Raw genomic sequence first — 20,183 nt, forward strand, 5'->3', positions numbered from 1 at the left:
TTTTCGCAATTGCAACTTGACTATTACTCCCTCCTTTATAAATAAAAGGGGAGAAAACTCTACTTGTATCTTTTCTACCCAGAAGGAAGGTTTGGTACTGCAATTCTGATAGTTCAGTATTGACTTGTCCCCGGTCACGTTTTGCGCTACAAATGAAAGAGTGGACTTTTTTGCTTTTTGGAAATAATATAAATAAATCTACGTTGCTAAGGTGCCAAGGTGGCTTAGTCGTCGATGAGAGTAAAATACATGTAGCTACCTTCACTTCGTCAGCTGTTGAAAAAGAAGACGTCTGCAAAATCGTTTGAAAGCCGTTAATCTGAAGTAAAAAAAGTCAATGCCAATACTTGGGAAATGTTTAAAATACTGCGGTTCTACAAACTTGAGAAAGTAAAATTTCCATCACCTATATTTGTCAGGGCCGAAATGAAATTAATCTAAATTCATGTGAGGATGTTTCTGTCATACCAAAACAAACATTAATGGAACAAACATAATATACCTTTTCGCTGAAGTTTGATCCAAACAATAAGATGACAGCTAAGATACTAGCTGCAGCCAGTAGCCACGCTAGATTACCTAGTAAGAAAAACAGCCTATCTTCTTCACGTAAGTTAACAACATTTGAAAAACTAAAGCAAAAAAGCGGTATGTACACAGAAACAAAAACTAAAAGAAGAGGGGCGAGCATCTTGTCAGCATGTGCGATTACTTCACACAGTTTGTGGTACTCCATCTTCAAAGCCGCTAGGTCTATTGATATTCAATCTAGTCGTGGCGTAGCTCTTTTGTGTAAACCATCAACAAATTCTTGCACGTTATGCAATAAAATGAAATTGGTAGCAGCCACACACCAAGTCCAATAATTTGGAAGATCATAGAGAGCACTTTGAACCCAAACCAGTCATTCCAAGGTTTATAATTTCCAAGGTTGATTGGTAGCAGTAGTTCGATGACTACCAGGCTTGCTTGAAAGGTTATTACGAAGACACAAAACACGGTTAAACACTGTTTCGCCTGCGCTTTCACCTTTTCTAACCTAACATCCTTAACGACGGAAGATACCCTAACAAGGAAATTTTCGAATCGGGATTTCTTCGTACCAGTTAAACGGAACAGAACCAAACTCAAGGTAGCGTTTAGTGCGACTAATAAATTCCAGAAACTGACCGTCAAAAAGAAATAGATATCATTTTCAAAGAAAATGCAGGAGAAAGCCATAATAACGTTTAGGTAAAAAAACAGAAACTACCACACCACAATAAATGCGAGGAAGAACGCTCAGTTTATGGCAACGGCCCGGGGTGTGCGTCGAGGTCAAAAAACAACGTCTTAAAGATGCATCTCCAAAATATATTCCGAACAACTTCATCAGCTTCAACACCGGACTGTAAATTTTATCAATTTCTTTAAGCAGCTTCTCGTTGACATTTTCTTGCTCTTGAATATTTACAACGAACGAGGTGTCGTTTGCTGTGGGTTGTGACGATGTCGCCATTTCTTGGTCCAGATACACGATAGCTTCGTTAGGTGCTACTCGAGAGAGCATCGTTACACTCTCTCGAGCCTAGACAGAGAAACGTTTCTCTTCGAGTTGTCCTTTTAATGTCTTCCTCCATTGAAGATAAATCCAAGCCGGTTAATATGTCCTCGTGTCGACCTTTTCCTCTCCCGTGATTTTATGTTGGTTGCTTCCGCGAAAACAAGAGTACGTCGCGTGCTAGATTTAATTGAACCACGTACATATGCCTTGTCTTCAAACTGATTACAAATAAACTGGAGTAGAAATACACCTCCTCGGTGTTCAGCATAATGAAAATTTTAATATTTTGTTTTAAAAGTGTTGATGACACTTTCCTATCGATATCTTCTTGAATTGATGTTTATAAATTGATTTCATGGAGATTATGTTTTCCACAAGTTAATAAATGACCACCCCGCGTGTTATTTTCAATTTAAAGGCCCATATTCACCCAAAATGCATTGCGCGCAGTGATCGCTAATCCTGGATTTCTTGCAGCAAGGAATATACCGAAGGAAATGAACTTTAAAATGAACTTTATCAGGCAAAGTGTGTTACGTTTGTCGAACTTTATGCATGAATAATGTGAAGATTGTTGCCGAAATCTCTATCGGTATCTTCTTCTTTTTTTATTTCTTAAAAAAATAAAATTCAATAATAAATATTGGGAGCAAATTTAGGATCTCTAGAAATATTTGCAAAAAGTGTGAAATTACCAAAAAATAGCCTTGGCTTGAAATTAATACTACAGGTACTACTACTACAGGTACTACAGCTACTACTGGTACTACAGATACTACGGATATAACCAGAGAACGAGATAGATAACTAGAGAATAACTAGAGATAACTAGATGATATCGCCTCCAGCTCAATCGTATTTGGTAACGCGCGCGTTCTCTAGTTATCTGCTCTGGTATCTGCAGCTTTGAGGTTTGTTGGAGCATTGCGTTGTTAACCCTATTTAGACAGGGCTTATTTTGACCTTCTCACACCGGAGGGGGGGCTTCTGAAGCCCCCCTATGTAACTTCCAGAATATTAGAGCAATCACAATGAAACTTATAGGAAGTATTGTATGTCCGAAAATCTTTCTTTTGGTATACGTCACGTGGGATGGTGACGTCACATCACGTGACAATTACATCATGATGTCAAAACAGCCGCCATCTTGGATCCGCCATCTTGGATTTAAAATTCTTCCAAAATGCCAGAAAACCACACAAAATTACTGCAAAGTACTCAAAATCAATAAAAATATGCTTTAAAACAATAAAAATGTAAAAATAATTCCATTAAAGTTAATTTTCATTAACAGAAACACTTAAAATTACAAATTTGGGAAAACATGCCTGTCAAAATGCCGTTGCCATGGCAATGTCAAGTTCCTGACACATCATGCAACCCTACCAAATTATTGCCAGATAAATTTGAGGAAAAGTCAGAAAGTTTGGCAGCGTTTGGTTGAATCTTAAAAAGGTTATAAGAGTTCAAAGTCATCGCGGGCCTCAAAAGCCCCCCCCCCCCCCCCTTCGGTCTGAATAGGGTTAATGTTTGCCTGTAGTGATTGATCTCCGAGGTTATTTTAGTTTTATTTTACAAAAATGAACAGATTTTTCGATAATGCAACCTTGGTGCTTCCAGTAAAAAATTGGTTATGGTTCCATGATAACCGTCTCGAAAATAGACACTCTTACTTAAAAGTCACGACTATAGTCGCTTTTGCTTAACCATCACGAATATAGTAAATAGTACCTGTAGTACCAAAAGTACCTATAGTACCAAAAGTACCTGCAGTACCTGTAGTACCAGTAGTACCAATAGTACTAGTAGTACCAGTAGTACCCGTAGTACCTGAAGTACCCGTAGTACCAGTGGTAGCTGTAGTACCTGTAGTACCTGTAGTACCCGTAGTACCCGTAGTACCCGTAGTACCAGTAGTACCAGTAGTACCTGTAGTACCAGTAGTACCAAAAGTGCCTGTAGTACCATTAAGCAGCTAGGATAATTTCTACTCCCCCCTCGATGGGATGCGAGTCCATCGCAGAGTACCCCCCAGCATTATATCGCCGGCACCCATTTATACACCTGGGTGGAGAGAGGCACTATGAGAGTAAAGTGTCTCACCCAAGGACACAACACAGTGACCCCGGCCAGGGCTCAAACCCGGAACGCTCGCTCTTGAGTCAGGTGCGCTAACTATATACATAGACAAGGAGTAATGTAGCCACCCCCCCCCCCCCCCCTGGATTGGTCCGCCGATTGGACAACCCTCTACCCCTACAACTGCAGAATTTCTTTATCAGGTTTCTCTCAGCAACTTTATGTCACACTGTTATTCTTGGCATGTTATGCTTGAGTAAAAGGGACATTTAGTGGAATAAAGTGACCACGATATAGAGTTACAAATGCGACCCTAGAATCTTCTTCTCATCTACTCCATCCCCCAAGCAATTACTAACTTAGTGATATATATAAAAAAAAACCTCTGCTATTTTGCGGTTTAACAGTTCTTTATTTGGTGCTACAACATTGATACTTGGCTGCTAGAACATGAATAACGGTTGACAGGATATTATTGTATCATTTCTTTTTTCTGTATAAGACCCGAATAAAGAAGCGGTCTATGATAATATAGAATATAGCGTGGGCTGAGATCACGCAGCAATTAATGCTTGAGTTTCTTTTGACCTGCGTGTGTAAGTGCATCCATAAAGAAACGGCTCTGCATGCTCGAAAAGAGATAAAACTAGGATAGATTTTTGAACTCAGGAGTACCACAAATTTACTCTAACTATATCAATGATAAGCAAATTAGATATTGTATCAGTTTAGCACAAATATTTCAACTGCCATGCATGGCCAACGGATGAATGAAGTGGGATAGAACCGAACAAATCTGGCTTTGGGATCACCTTGCAGTGGACGCCGTATAATTCCAGTTTGATCCATGCGTCTTTCGAACACCTACGAATGTAAAGAGAGAAAACAACTTATGAGGTTCCAAAGAAAAGAAAAGGTACAAATGAAATGTGCAAAAATGCGTGACACCCTAACACAATTCGCAAAAAAAGAAAATCGAGCTTACGAATTCTCGTGACATATCATTTTCACCCACCAGATTAAACGTCACGCAACGACAACAACAGTAGTAGCTTTAGAAAAATAATAGCAACAGCACCAGCAACATGGATAACAACAGCAAAAAATTATAACAGCAATAAAAACAACAACAACGATAATGGTAAACTTTCAAGGGAAATCGAAAACAAGTTTGAGTTATCGAAGGTTTGATGTAATCGCAGGATCGAGTTATCAGGGTAAAATAAGTTAGAATCTGCCCTGAAAGGGAATCGAAAAAAGGTTCCAATTTGTGTGAGGTTCGAGTTATTGAGGGTTTGAGTTATCGGCATTCAACTGAGGTGTTTAAATGTATAACGACTTATCGTTGGTGTGCCTTTCTTCGGAGTCTGGCAAAGTCCGATTTTTTGTGGTTACGTCAGTAACCGTACTATGCTAGAGGGTCTGTTAGTAAGTCCGTAAGTTATCATGGGGATAACTGCTGACCGTCACTTTGTCAGAACTCTTCTTGAGTAGAAGAAGGAGAAGTGCTGAGCCCGAAACATATGGAAGTTTTTTTTTTTTTTTCGAAAGGGAATTAATACTCATTTAGTAAGAACCTTTTTTTTATTTTTTCTTAGTCTAACAAGTACCACGCAGTACGCGGATTTTTTTTTCTTTTTACCACGTTGTCAGAACGTATTCGACATTGCAGGCTCGTTTTCCCACACCCTTTTATATTCACGCATGGTTGACCAAACAAATAAAATGGCGTCTGTTGTAGGCTCTTTCGAGGCAATGTTTTTTGTCCGTTAACGATTAAAAGACATTTTCAGTCTAAAATTGAAGGAAATGAATCTGGAGAATACTCAACGGCAGAAACAAGTGGACATCGAGGTCTTTAAGTCTTCGTTTCCGCGTCGTTTGTCAAGGAAGAAATTCGCAATCTGACACAGACGAAACTTAACCCAAACTACGGAAATAAGAAAAAAGAAAATTTTACACAGACAAAAAAAAGAAGGCGGTGGATTTGATCCCGGTCTATCAGTTCACTTCAATTAAAATTTCTTCAATTTTAAGTAAAATTTGTGTTTCTCATGCAAATTAAAAGAGCTGTTACAGTAAACAGGCTTACTTGAGTGCATTGAAGGTTAACCGAAATAAAGACCCACAAAACGTATTTTTTTAACGTTTTTTGACATATTTTCAATGTTTGTAACATATATTTTTGTCCAAATCAAAAATTGCAAAATTTAGCACCTGCAGAATTTAGTACCAATACAACTCCTCTCTCATCATTGTCGTTCTTATTTACTACAGAGACGTAACAACATGTCCTGGGGGAAGGGAACCGTGTCTGGTGGAGATAGCTCTTGTGTCCTGGCGAAACAGCACTTACTGCAGTCGATAAGCGACCTGGTGTAGGTGTATGTTGTAAAGAGCAATGGTCAGCGGAAATAGATATGAAATTCATCAACCCGATCCTAACTAAACAATATTTGGAAACGAATTCAATCTATTAGCACTGAACAGTTTCTGTCAATTGTACATGTATTTCCGCTGCTGTCCTCAACTCGACCTGTAACGCGTTTCTAGTTTTTAGAGCAATGCTAAATTCACTCACTCACCTTTTCATCATCGTTTTCCTTGTAAGCGCTCCAAGTTACTCCATCTGTTGACAGTTGTAATTTGTGACTTGTGGTAAAGACCTCACCTCTTGGTCCTTGTGTCTTCACAGCACAAACAGAATGCACTGCACCCATATCAACTTGAAGATAGTCTTCCTTGATAACCTTTTCCTTTGTACACCACGCTCCGGTTTGTCCTTCCCTGTTCAATCGACCATGGCTGGGAATATCACGGCTGTTTATTGAAGTAGACGTCATACTAGCATCTGGTATTTTGTTTTTATCTGCTACGCCTACAGGTCCACATACTGGAGGAAAAGCAGAATGCAACTACAGTCAATTACATCCATAGTGAATATCGCAGTACAGTTAAACCAGCGCTCCTTGTACTTTCCAAGATATTTTCCTACAACAGTCGTCAAAAGACATCAGGCTTGGTTCTAAGTAATATGGCCATGTGATATCAACCCACTTTACCAAATCCTGTTCCCAGCAAGATTAATCTTACATCCACCTTAGATGGGTCATTTAAATTAGGACTATAAAAGACAAAATCGATGATATTCACGGGACCAAACAAAGGAGAAGGCGGTAGTTTTGGTAAAGGGGTGGTTGTGAAAAGAAGGGAGAAACTGATTATTTGTTTAATATTTACATTTAACGACCATACATTGTATTTACTTACGCTAATTTCGACTTTCTTACAAATACATTCAAACCTACAGCTAGACAGACACATCTTACTAACATTACAAGACCAGTTTTATTTAAAAGTTAGACAACGAAGGTCAATTTTTAAAAAATAATGAATTAGGAACCTTTTTATTGAAGCATACGTGAAAATCCACCTCAAATGGGTCATTTAAATTAGAACTGTAAAAGACAACAGCGATGATATTTACGGGAGTAAACAACTGGACAAGGGGCGGTTATGAAAAGAGGGGAAAAACTGAGTATTTGTTTAATATTTACATTTTACGACCATACATTGTATTTACTTACGCTAATTTCGACTTTCTTACAAATACATTCAAACCTACAGCTAGACAGACACATCTCACTAACGTTACAATACCAATTTTATTTAAGAGTTAAACGATGAAGGTCAGTTTTTAAAATAGAATGAATTAGGAACATTCTAATTGAAGCATACACGAAAAGAAATAAATTGGCCAACTAGAAAGGTAAAATCTGGAACATATTAACAGAGATAAAAGAACTTCGTTATGCAATTATGTTGCCTCGTCTATATCGATACCACAAAGAGAAAAGGCTCTTAAGTTAAGATGATTCCTTAGTATTGCATAGCGCATCCTCACTGCGCAGAATTTTACGCGTAATGAGTGCGTGGATAAAAAAAAATGGCCGCTTTTTTAAAAGGCTTAGTCTGCTTCCTGGCTCGCGAGAAAAAGAGATAAAATAGGGTTGGGGGCTGCTCATCCCACTTGGCTTGACCAGTAGGAGGGACCGCCTTAAAAGAAAGAAATTCCTTATACACAGTTTTTGAAGAGCAGCTTGAAATATGTAACATTTTACCTTTTACTGACATAGATCAGTAGACGGGATATCCACTAGGATGCCATGGACTATCCCCATCAAGACAAATAATTCACTTGGTGACAAATTGGCATTTAAACCTTTTTACTTTTAAGAAAAGATCCGACTATAATTATCACATATTTATGAAAATTTGGTTGATATATGGATTTACATTGGCTAAATAAGTTCCTATTGATCCAAATAACATGATTCATCATCTCTTCATTAACCCGGTCTGAATATGGTTAATGAAAGCCTCTGACTTAGAAAGAGTGACCCAAGTGTCAAGACAGTCTTTAGAAGGTGACTTTAAATCTATAACCTCTTATCGTCGTCGCACCGGCAGCAGAATAGCTATACCTCGGGATATTTTAAGTAGCCTGTCAGTAGCCAGGGCATTTTCAGGTACTACTGCGATGTTTCTTTGCAAAATCAGCAACAAAAGAAGGCAAGCCATATTCAAGAATTTTCTTCTCATGGCAGTGAGGTTTTTTAATGCTATTTGCATCTTGAGGCGCCTACTTCTGCCCTCCTTGATCGCATAAGCAAGAAAAGCAAGTAGGGGTAGGTAGGCAGGTAGGTAGGTAGGTAGGTAGGTAGGTAGGTGGGGGTAGGTAGGTAGGTAGGTAGGTAGGTAGGTAGGTAGGTAGGTAGGTAGGTAGGTAGGTAGGTAGGTAGGTAGGTAGGTAGGTAGGTAGGTAGGTAGGTAGGTAGACATTTTTACTTATCGATCGAAATATCATTTGTGAAACTGCTTATTGCGACAGACAGTAACTGGCCGAATAGAATGTAAAGCTGGCAAGCTGAATATTCAAAAATGGTGCTTTATACGTTACCTAGAGGTCCTTGAGTAGCTGGTGCTTGAGTAGCTGGTGCTTGAGTAGTTGGAGGATTTTCCCACTTCTCAATTTTGTCCTCAATCTCATCCAGCCGCTCCGTGAGTCGTTCAATCGACGAACACGCTGAAAATGAATCATTAAAAAAGTAAACTTCCTTGAAAATTTAACAAAACAAGAATGCCTATTTATACACCCACTGTACAAGGGGAAGTGAGAACTTCCTTCAATTCTGTAAAAATGTGGAATCTAAAAAGTTTTGTAACTGTGCATGCATTTTAATGTGATTACAACCTGCTTACAATTTTTGATAAAGGAAACCATGTCTTGGCAAGAAGTTTAGAACATTTTGACAGTTTACGATATCCATGGTTGAATGCTGTAATTTTGCATAAAAATCGTCCCGGAAAAAGGAACTGAGTCGAAAACTGACATAAAAGGTCAAATGAACTGAAATTTCAAAATGCCATTTTAACCAACCAAACACTACAACTATCCATTATTGAGTGAAATTTAAAAAATTGCTTTCCAAGCCTTAAAGCGCGAATTACAGCAAAAAATACTGTAGGAAAAAAAATGGAAAAAAGAGTGTATACATATTGGAAAGAAAATTGAAGAAAAACTTATAGTTTTCTAAGGCAGAAAAACACCAAAAATAAGTAATAATTAACCGGCAATTGACAAGGAGCGGCTTGATGAGATTGATGACAAAATTGAGAAGTGGGAAATGCCTCCAACTACTCAAGCACCAGCTACTCAAGCACCGGGCCAAAGTAACGTATAAAGAACCATTAATGAATACACAGGCTGCCAGCTTTACATTCCATTTGGCCAGTTACTGCCTGTCACAATAAGCAGTTTCACAGATGACAGTTCCATCGATAGGTATAAATATGGTTTTATTGATGAAAAACATACCTACCTACTTACCTACCTACCTACCTACCTACCTACCTACCTACCTACCTACCTACCTACCTACCTACCTACCTACCTACCCACCTACCTATATACATACATACCTACCTACCTACCTACCTACCTACCTACCTACCTACCTACCTACCTACCTACCCATCTACCCACCCATCTACCCACCCATCTACCTTCCCACCTACCTTCCTACCTACCTACCTACCTACCTACCTACCTATATACATACATACCTACCTACCTACCTACCTACCTACCTACCTACCCACCTACCTATATACATACATACCTACCTACCTACCTACCTACCTACCTACCTACCTACCTACCCATCTACCCACCCATCTACCCACCCATCTACCTTCCTACCTACCTACCTACCTTATCCAACCTTGTGATAGTTTATAGGAATGTGCAAGACGGTTTACGTGCTGAGTATTCAGATCTTTCGATAGTAGAGTAAAAGTGCTTGAAAATCTTTCATCGGATCATAAACAAAGCTTGATTCCACATAAAATCTTCCTGAATTTGATCTGCAGAGAATATAAATAGCCTGGGAGACCTCCTTTTAAGCAGTCTTTTTTCCAGTTTACAACGTGTTGAAGCTGTTTTATAAGAAGATTAGGTTTAAACTATTTGCGAAGGTTAAGAGAAGTTTTCAGCTTCGATGAATGAAGTCACCTCCGGCACACAACGGGAATAACTTACATTTGTCTTTCTTGGTTGAAACACTGAACTCAGTCAATTTTCATTCCAAAGCTATCATCCTGTTTTCTATATTTTTGACAGGTAACTGGAAATTAATCAAATGTATAAACAAATTGCGAAGCGACAAGAGAGTAAAGTTCAACTCAGAAGCTCAGCTTCAAAATATTTTTTTTCAGAGATGCCCACCTTCGCGCGACCCTTCGCGCTTGGTTGCCCTTTAATAGCCAATCATAAGCCAGAAATGGTGTTTTCCCGCGAAATTTACTACAACTAACAGGAGTCTTTGCGCGTTTACGTCATAATGCAAACGGTCTATTAGATACGCTGGGAATGCAAGGTAACATGGCCTAAGAGACGGTTTATTTCTTTTTAGGGTAGGGGGGGGGGGGGGGTTGATGGATAGTCACTGTTATACATAATGGCCCCCTTCATCATCGGAGATTTTTTACCTTTCCCCCACACATAATCAATTTTTTTTTCGATGAACCCTCCTAAAAAAACAATGATCAAGTGAAACTATAATAAAACGTATCAAGCCTTATTGTTCAATCATATAGTAATAGACAATCTACATTCCCCAAAAAACTAACATTGCTTGACTGTTTTGATTGAATTGAATTCCTGGACCTCATTTACCCTAATTCGCTCTCTGTTTCCCAGATTGTCAAAACTACCAGCGCCTGACCAGTGCTGACAGAAAGATGACCTACAACACTGTAAGCGCGCAATGTGACAAAGGACTTGGTCCTGGATGGTTTCGCTTTGAAGGTGAAGCAGGCACTAGAATGCCTACTTCATGTCCGCCTAAAAACAGGTGTAAAACAAACGCACCCGGCTGGTTGAATGGTGAACATCCTACAGTCGCTGATGACATAGTAACCAGGCAGGTCTGCTTTCACTGGAGCTCGATGTACGATGCTCGATGCTCGATGTACACCGACATTCAAGTGAGAAACTGCGGCCATTTCTATGTTTACTACCTCAGTAGTACTGATTGTTATCTCCGTTACTGTGGCACTGACTAAAACAAACATATAGTGATCATTTTATCATTGTAATGCGTGTATCGTACTACCGAAATAAACTGAGTTTTGCTTGACTTACAGTCTGTGCTTATTGTCTTAATATTACTAATGTTAGCTAATTAATTTATTCAAATTATTTAATTTATCAAATTAATTTATTCATGCTGTCCAATATTAGTGGATGGCTGCCTAAAAATAGTAGTAATTCCATACGACCCTTACTACTAAAGAGAAATAATCTCTGTAGGAAACTACAAAGTTGTCAAATCGCCAAACTGGAAACCGCACTTTAAATTGAAATCTGCTCTACAATCTGCAGCTTACTTCGGCGGCCTTTAAAATTCAAAGGGGTTTGACAAGAAAAACAAGAAGCAAAGAAACAAAATGTGGCTGACAATTACGTGTAGAAAGTAATCGACCGCCAAAAAAGTGGACTTTAAAAGTCATTAATCGATCGATGACTTTCGTGTCTATCTGTAGAGCTAGCGTCGTACATGAAGGAGCATTCGAAAGCTAAATGGGGTTCACCAACGATGGATCTATCTAGAAACCAGAACGCTAGATAAAATAGAGTGCGTGTTCGCAAGATAATGAAAAGCTTTTCAGATGTAACAGCACAAGTCATTTTTACCTGAATCAGTCTATAATTATGTTCTGATATCAGATTTATTTACAGCATTATTAATTGACGGCTTACATATAACTGCTTTTATTGTGCAATGCATACCTACGGAGCGATATAATAAACAAACCATTTTAGTGCTACGGGGTAAAAAAACGAAAAAAAAAAAAAAACCCGACCCCTTCGGAATTTGAACTCACGACATCTCGCACCACATCCTATCACCTTCTCGATGGAGCTAATCCGACAGGCTCAGTCATACGAGACAAATACATCCTATATCAATGTAATAGATATTGTGGGGTCTACTAAACTGCTGATTATCTAAAGAACACACATATTTCCTTATTTCTGTTTTTTTTAATTGAATCAAAGAAATAATTTATTTGAATCACCTGCTGCTCATATATATTCAAGGTATGAAAACCAAACGTAAAACTTGGTGAAAAAAAATTCAGTCGTGGCTCGAAGAGCTCTTTGCTTCATGTCGCTTGATTTATGTTTACTGCAGGGTGACCCCAAAGCCAGATTTGTTCGCTTCTATCCCATTTCATTCATCCGTTGGCCATGTATGGCAGTTGAAATATTTGTGCTAAACTAATACAATACCTAATTTGCTTATCATTGCTTCGATGTTGTGGCAACAAATAAAAAATTTTTGAACCGCAAAAAAGCAGTTTTTTATATTATTGAGCTGGTAATTGCTTGGGGGAGGGAAATTGATAAGAAGATTCTAGATTCGCATTAGTACGTCTATATCGTGGTCGCGTGGTCGCGCGTCACCAAATGCGATTGAGCTGTTCAAACAAATCAATTAGTATACCCCCCCCCCCCCACAAAAAAAAAAAAAAAAAAATCTTTTTTAAATTCAAACAATCAGTACTACCAGAATAGTATTCCCCTCACTTACATGAAGGCGATATCAAAGGCTAAAACGTGGGATTTTATTGAACACCTTCCGCAAACCTTCTGTCGCCATTCTGCGTGGTCTCGTGAGCCATGTAAGAAGTTTTTGTCATCAAAGGAACGTTAACCAACAAAGAAGAAAAAGTGCTAGTCCTAGCTTTGCAGTAAAAACAATATATAAAGAAAATAAGTTTGTGAAAAAGACCACGTTCAAAGAATGCTACTAATATTACTATTTTTTGCAGAACCACCCCATGTTTATGCCGCGTTTACCAGAACATCTTCTCCTCCGAGCGCAAAGCAAGTTCGTACTGTAAGAAATGCGAAAAGGAAAACAAAGGTAGAAAAAGACACGGAAGTAAAAACAAATCCAGATCAAGTTACTCGAGCGGGTTTCTAAAAAGCAAAAAGTTGGTCCGTGTGAGGGTCGAACTCACGACCTCGGCGTTATCAGCACCACGCTTTGTCGACAGAGCTAACGCACCAGCCACACAACTGATTCTTTTTACCTATTTACATTTCAGCAATGATTTAAAAGCGTGTCGATAATTTGAACTGTGAAGTGCATAGATATATGGGTTTACCACAGAACTTATAGCAAGTAGGAATAGTCCTAAATTACGCACTGTTTCGCTTACAAGTCGAAAATGGCGAAGAAAACCCGTAACAGTTGCGGGAAAAAACACGCTCCGAACACAAGTGTAACGGTGAGCGACATTTTCAAGAGCTGCTTTCTTTGGCGCCCTAACTCTTTCTCGGATATGCTGCTTTCAGGCGCTACTGCGCTTCTAAAGAAAAGCGCTTTTAAAACTTTACTGTAGCAAAAGCTAATAAAGACAAAAAGGTGCAATGAAAGCAAAAATGGCGTAAAAAGCCATGTGAGTTAACACTGCTTGGCCACTGTAGGTCTGTTGGCAATGTGCTGTCTTAGACTTGTATTCTGTATGAATAAAAACGGGCGCGTTTAATGTAACGGACGCCATCCAAGTTCCGAATATTGCGTATCGAACCGTTTCCCGCGTTAGCTACAACATATGCAGAGGTCTTGCCACGGCGTTATAACGCTCTATTGCTAGAAATGTAAGTGTGAAGACGGAGGCAACTGTCGAGATGAGAGGAACGTTGAAGCTGACAAAGAATGTACAAAGGAGAGTTCCAGCGACGCCATCTGGAAGAACGGTTATTTGTGGGATGAGGGGGAAACAGCAAAACAACAGACTTGTAATGTCGGAAACCGCTAAATTTGCCAGCAAATAACTCTGAGCAGTCTGAAGGGCCCGAGTTCTCTTGATTATTATCAGGACTGAAATGTTTCCAGCGATTCCTGCTCCAACAAGGATAACTCTCAGCACTAACAAACAAATAAATAGCGAGTCATTCGTCAAAGATTGTTTTTCCTTTAACGCCCTTTTCGCCAAGTCCAGCATTGTCTCGTTTGTTGTTGAATTCATTGAGATGTTGAAGGCCATTATTTTTTTCAAATTTTAACTTGGTAGTGATTTAAAGATCTGAACATTAAACTTTCAAGCTTGCACCAGAGAAAAACACTTGCCAGATATCTTTTTTGAAGATTGTCTTAAAAAGACGAATTTTCTTGTGACAATCGATTTTGTAATTTTTTAAAAGAAAAAAGTAATTTTAAGATTGAAAATGATTCTGAGGAGGTTGAATGGCACACTTTGTGAAGCTTTTGACTCACTCTTAGTCGTTGGTATGTCCATGGCAGTTATTAAATTAATTTTGCTTTGTTCAAAGTTATTGCTACTTTCACTGGCTCAAATTAATTTCCGTTCTCTAATATTAATTTCACAGCGAGTAAACGAAAACAAACAAAACATTTAATTAACGTAGTGGAATCAAACCCGTTTTGAGACTGCCGTCTGCCTTCGTCTGATTCTTTAAAAGTCCTGAGAAAATGTAATTAGGCTTCATTCATACACTGCGGTTACGTCGCGCCAAATAACTGAAATTCAGGATACTCGCAACATAATTTGCTAATCGAAACAAATTATTAAATGCTCAGTTTAATGCTCTGCTCAAATAAAAAAAAACCCTTGTCTTAATTTAAAATTTAACTAATTCCAAAAGGGAATGTTTCATTCACAGACTTCAAATCAAAAGCTCCTTGGGAATTAAATTATTATTTGTTTGGTTCCAAGATTCTGCATATAGGTTACTGTTGCTGTATGTTTTTTTCTGCCAAGCAAGCTACAATGGGCGTCAAAAGTCCTTGAGACAGTTGGATGAAATTGATACTAATTTAAAATTCCCGTTTATTCACCTTTAATCTGCTGCCGCTTCTGAACCACTCCCCCTCCCCCCTTTTCAATGTTGTACTCAAACGAGGAAAGTCTTGCAGATAGCAAATACAACATTGTTTCGGGGGGAGGGGGTTATATTGAAGGGGTGAGGGGTAAAATTTGTCCCAAGGTACTCAAAAAGTGCCGACTGTCTCAACACTTTTGGCCCTCATTGTAGTTTTGCATACTACAATTGCGTAGAATTTGAAAGTCGGTAGTGCCATTTTGCACAGAACAGAGCTCGACACACTTCATTGTTCGATAAGACACGCGCCTTTGTTTTATTGCGCCATACAAACAAAAGTAATTTTTAATAAGGCGTGCCCATAAACACGCTGCTCTAAAGCCCGCGTGTTATTTTGCAGGCTGCCTATATGTTTAGCGTGTCATTTCGGCGTGCCCGTGCATTCACCTTTTTCCCTGTTATTTCCCATGGAAGGTCACACATACTGCCATTAGATAACATGAGTTACATAAGGAACTCGTCAACCAGGTAAAACATAATAATCTAGCACGAGGTCAATATCCTGCCCTAAGATAACATGAATTCCATAGGGAGATTACCTTCAAAGTGTTATGTAATAATCTAGCACGAGGTTAATGTGCTGCCCTCTAACAACATGAGTTCCATAAGGGAACTCACAACCCAGGCAAGACATATTATTCTAGAACAAGGTTAAGAAGGACTTTAAATAAAAACCGCGCTTGCACTGGCAGAAAATTGAAAAATCAAATTCCATCACTTTTTTGCTCATTAATAGCTTTTAGGTAGATAAGAAACCTGATGTATTTTGTTCCCCCCCAGAAGTCTTCTAATTTTGAGAAAAAAACCAAAGTCATTTTTCGTGATCGGAGCCTCAAAGTGACACAATTTTCAACCCGAAATTCGCTATCGTTAACTCTCGTCGCGTTCACAAACAAAGCCACATTGAGAACTTTGGATGCTTTCTATCAACAGAGACACTCTTTTCCATTCGCTAAAATATAATTTCAGGGCTTAAGCAAAACTCTTCGAGCTGAAATAATTAAAAAGGTGGGGAATACTTTTCACGATACTAGAAAGTCGAATTAAACGGCAGTTTTCAACGGAATTATTTAATATGTGGTATAACTCCAAATTTTCTCGATTGTCGTTTAAACACACATGTAAATGTTTATCTAAGACATACCTGAGATTTGGCTCGGGTTGTTGAAGGCAGCATATTTTCCAATGCATCGTAGTCCCACAAAATGTTGTGATATCGATCAAAATAGCCTAACTGACAGCTAAACATTTCTTGGTTCCAAAATACAACAAAGCAACTGTTAAGCGCGAAATTCCTTTTGAATCTTCATCCTTAGCAATTTTCCTTTATCGTGGTTCTTTTCTCTTGACGAAAGTGTGTACAGAACTCCAGAACGATCAATTTGCTTCCTCAAACTACGTTGGCGGTGCTGGAGAATTGTTTTGCGTTATTTTAACTCCGTGACATTCTCGACCCCAGAGCTCATACTGCGCAGACTCACTTACGTCACAATATCGTGTTTCATGTCACGTGTATTATGTCACGTAAGTCACAAATCAAATCTTGTGGCAAAATGGCGAAGAGGTTTTGCGATCAAAATGAACCTTAATTGACCCAGGTTGGCTTTTTTATCTCACTCTTTCGTTGAAAAGGGAATTTTGCAATGGAACATTCGGAAAGAAGAAGGAAAGACGAGCATTTGGGGTTAAAACATTCATTATCGTGGCGTTTGGCAATTAGAAGTATTTACACAGTTTACGGTCATGCTGTGAAAATTTGCTGAAGTTTGATGCCCTCTAAGTGAGAATCTTTCCAATAACCCGAGCCAATTCTCAGGTATGTTTAATAAGAATATCTGTATGCACGTTTGAGCAAGAATTGAAAAAAATTAATGTTATACCACATGCTAAATACTGCTGTTGAAAATTACTATTTCATTCAAATTTTTGTTATCGTAAAAAGCATTCCTCGTCAATTCATTTTTTTCAGTTGGAAGAGTTGCGCTAAAGCCCTGAAATTATATTCTAGCGAAAGAAAAAGAGATTTTATGTTGATAGGAAGTGACCAAATTTCTCTGCGCGGTTTTGTAAGCGAACGCGAGTAGTGTTCATAATAGCTAATTTCGGGTTTAAAAGTTAGGAAATTTGTGACTTCGACCACCAAAATCGATTTTCTTTGTTTTCTTAAAATTAGAAGACCTCTTGGGGAAACAAACTACATCAGGTTTCTTATCTACCTTACAGCTAATAATGAGCAAAGAACTAAGAAAAATCGATTTTCCAATTTCTGCCAGGAAATCAAATTCTTGCTCGGCCGTTCGTAAAAGTCACTCTTAATATGCTGCCCTGAGATAACATGAGTTCCATAAGGAACTCATCAACCAAGCAAGACGTAATTATCCAGCACGAGGGTATTAAGCTGCCCTCAGATAAAACGAGTACCATAACGGAGTCGCCACCCAGGTAAGACAAAAAAATCCAACACGAGGTCAATATGCTGTCCTGATATACCATGAGTTAGAGTAAGGAAATCATCAACCTTGGTAAGACATAATAATCTACCACGAGTATAATATGATGCCCTGAGATAACATGAGTTCCATTAGGAACTCACCATCCAGGTAAGACATAATATTCAGGACGAAGTTAATATGCTTCCCAAAATAACTGAACACACGAGGGTAATATGCTGCCTTTGATATGGTGCATAGGTGCCATAAGCAACTCATCACCAAGTGCGACAAGAAATAAAGCACGAGTTTAAAATGCTGACCTCAGATAAAAAGAGTTCAACAAGGAACTCGCTATCGAAGTGGGACAAAATAATCTAGCACGATGTTGTTATGCCGCCCTCAGATTACAAGAGTTCCATAAGGAACTCACCATCCAAGTAAGACATAATAATCTAGCACAAGGTTAATATGCTCTCCTCAGATAATATGAGTTCTATAAGGAACTCACCACCGAAGTAAGAGATAATAATTTAGCATGATTTCATTATCCTGCACTCAAATAACATTAGTTTCACAAGGAACTCACCACCAAAGAAAGATTTGGTAAACCCTGAAAAGAGGACCATGCTCAATAACAGGTGTATTGGCCTGTTTAGTACCGATTTTGCACCAAAAATTGTTCGTGTTTTTTTTTTAATTAGCTCTGTCAAAATGCAACCAGTACAGTCAATCTTAGTGTTTTAGTTTTTATCACAAAAGTTAGCTCACGTGTTAATTGCCGACGTCACAAGTAGTCCAAATGTCGACTAAAGTCATTTTTCTCAGTGAAAGTAAATACCCCTCTACTCGCCGGTTCTTTTGCAGCTACGATCAAGTTGGCAGGGCCACTTGGTAACTATGGCAAAAACGAGACGAATCTTATTTTGATGTTCATTTTTTTCCGGAGATATTTTTTATACATCTTGCACGTGAATTTGGAAGGTCTTGTTTTACAGTGAAATAAAGAGGGAGGCAATTTTTGATGACACTAACAAAATTTCAAATATCATAACTAGAAAATGTGATTAAATCTTGGGTCAAACGACCCATACAAAAGTTACCATACAGTAGGTTTTTTGTTTATGTTCATAAATATTGAGCAACTTGTTACTATGGAAAATTTATTTTTTCACTGATAAAATAAAAATCTGGATACCCCGGGTATCAATCCCGGTACTTCCCGCATGCTAAGCGGGCGCTCTACCACTTGAGCTAATCCCCCACTTCACAGTAAACCCAGTCGAGAAAACGTAGACAACCTCTTGTGGGTACGTGGGTACAAGAGGTTTTGTGGCTTGTTTTTTTTTTCGCGGTTAAGTGAGCGGTGATAATAAGCCGCAAAAGTGGGAAAACCTTCTTGCATACAGGTTAGTCAAAGGATTACGCAGAATGTAATTGAGGAGATCAGTGAGAATTATGTTGTTTTATGTTATCAAATATGAAAAACTTAAATAAAGAGAACTAAATGAAGTAGGTTTCTTCTTTAATATTGAGACCATATGGCTCTAGTGTACTGCCGTTAGAGATTAAAAGGCTTCCTGGCCTCTGGTCACAGCATTTATCGTGTCAGTTGCATGTCATAAGCGGCTACGTCAACTAGTCCACAATGCAGGTAATGATACAGCTCATGGTTTACGTAGAAGAGAGAAGGACAAGAGAGGAACGATAGACTTTGAATTTCAAGCTGTCAGTGAAATCACCCACATATGGATCCCAACATGTCAGTAACTGGCAAAGGAAGCATTCATTTAGAAATGGAATCCAAAACAAACGCAAGTGATTATGACAACATCGTCGAGACGATCTTTGGATGAGCGCGCTCCTGCTCCTGTACCAAAGCGAACGTGTTGCGAGAAATGTATTCACTAAACTAACATTGCCAGGCATGGCCAGAAGCTAAAAATTCCTGTCACTCATGTGCAGCGATACTTCAACGAATACAGTGAAAACGATTCTTTGCAGCCACCGGAGTTGTTTTTGTCATTCTAACAGCTCCCACCACTGTTGAGGGGCAGATTCAGAATGCCAGTTGTATTAGAAAGCCTCAGTTCATCTCGGTTGGTGGGGGGAGGGGGGCTGGGGACGAGAATGCAGAAATAAAATTGAAACCGTTTGTGTCGTCGTTTTTTCTCATTTACAGGTCAACCAAAGATTTCCCTCTCATTTGGCTCATCTTATGTTGAAAAGAGCGAAAACATCACCTTACAAGAATATCACGTGACTAGGATGTGATCACGTGGACTAAAGTCCCTCAAAGTCCCTCCGTGGTTATATTTGTACCGTCTGGAAATCTACATTTCATTACTTCTTATCTTGAACGGTTTTCTAACCTTGAGATATGGTCACCCTATAAATGCATTGTTTATATGTATTTCATCGATACAAACACACTGAACAGGGTACTGAAAAGTTGCAGTGTTGAATATTCGTAAGTTGAATAAGGATCAATATATTCTGTTCAGTTTGAAGACAATAATCATGTCGGATAGCACGTAGAGTCCCCCCTTTACTGACCTCTGGGTGAAACATGGATAGATATGCGTTAACACTTTTTCCTATTAACTAAACTTGTTTATCGAAAGCGATAAGAAGGTTTGGTAGATCGCTTGGT

General features: G+C 38.7%; 1 protein-coding gene across 1 annotated transcript; it reads right to left on the reverse strand.

Moving 5' to 3' along the window:
• Nucleotides 1-4,022: 4,022 nt before the first annotated feature.
• LOC144658731 (lactadherin-like) lies at nt 4,023-9,097 on the reverse strand. The gene is made up of 3 exons (XM_078519200.1): nt 8,583-9,097; nt 6,208-6,515; nt 4,023-4,486 (listed from the first exon to the last, which is right to left on the reverse strand). The coding sequence occupies exons 2-3, from the start codon at nt 6,463-6,465 to the stop codon at nt 4,346-4,348; spliced, it is 399 nt and encodes a 132-aa protein (XP_078375326.1). The 5' UTR covers nt 6,466-6,515; nt 8,583-9,097; the 3' UTR covers nt 4,023-4,345.
• Between the last annotated feature and the right edge of the window lie 11,086 nt (nt 9,098-20,183).

Source organism: Oculina patagonica, chromosome 6 (assembly GCF_052425735.1).
Source record: "Oculina patagonica isolate OP01 chromosome 6, crgOcupat, whole genome shotgun sequence".
In the NCBI taxonomy this organism is placed as follows: Eukaryota; Metazoa; Cnidaria; class Anthozoa; order Scleractinia; family Oculinidae; genus Oculina; species Oculina patagonica.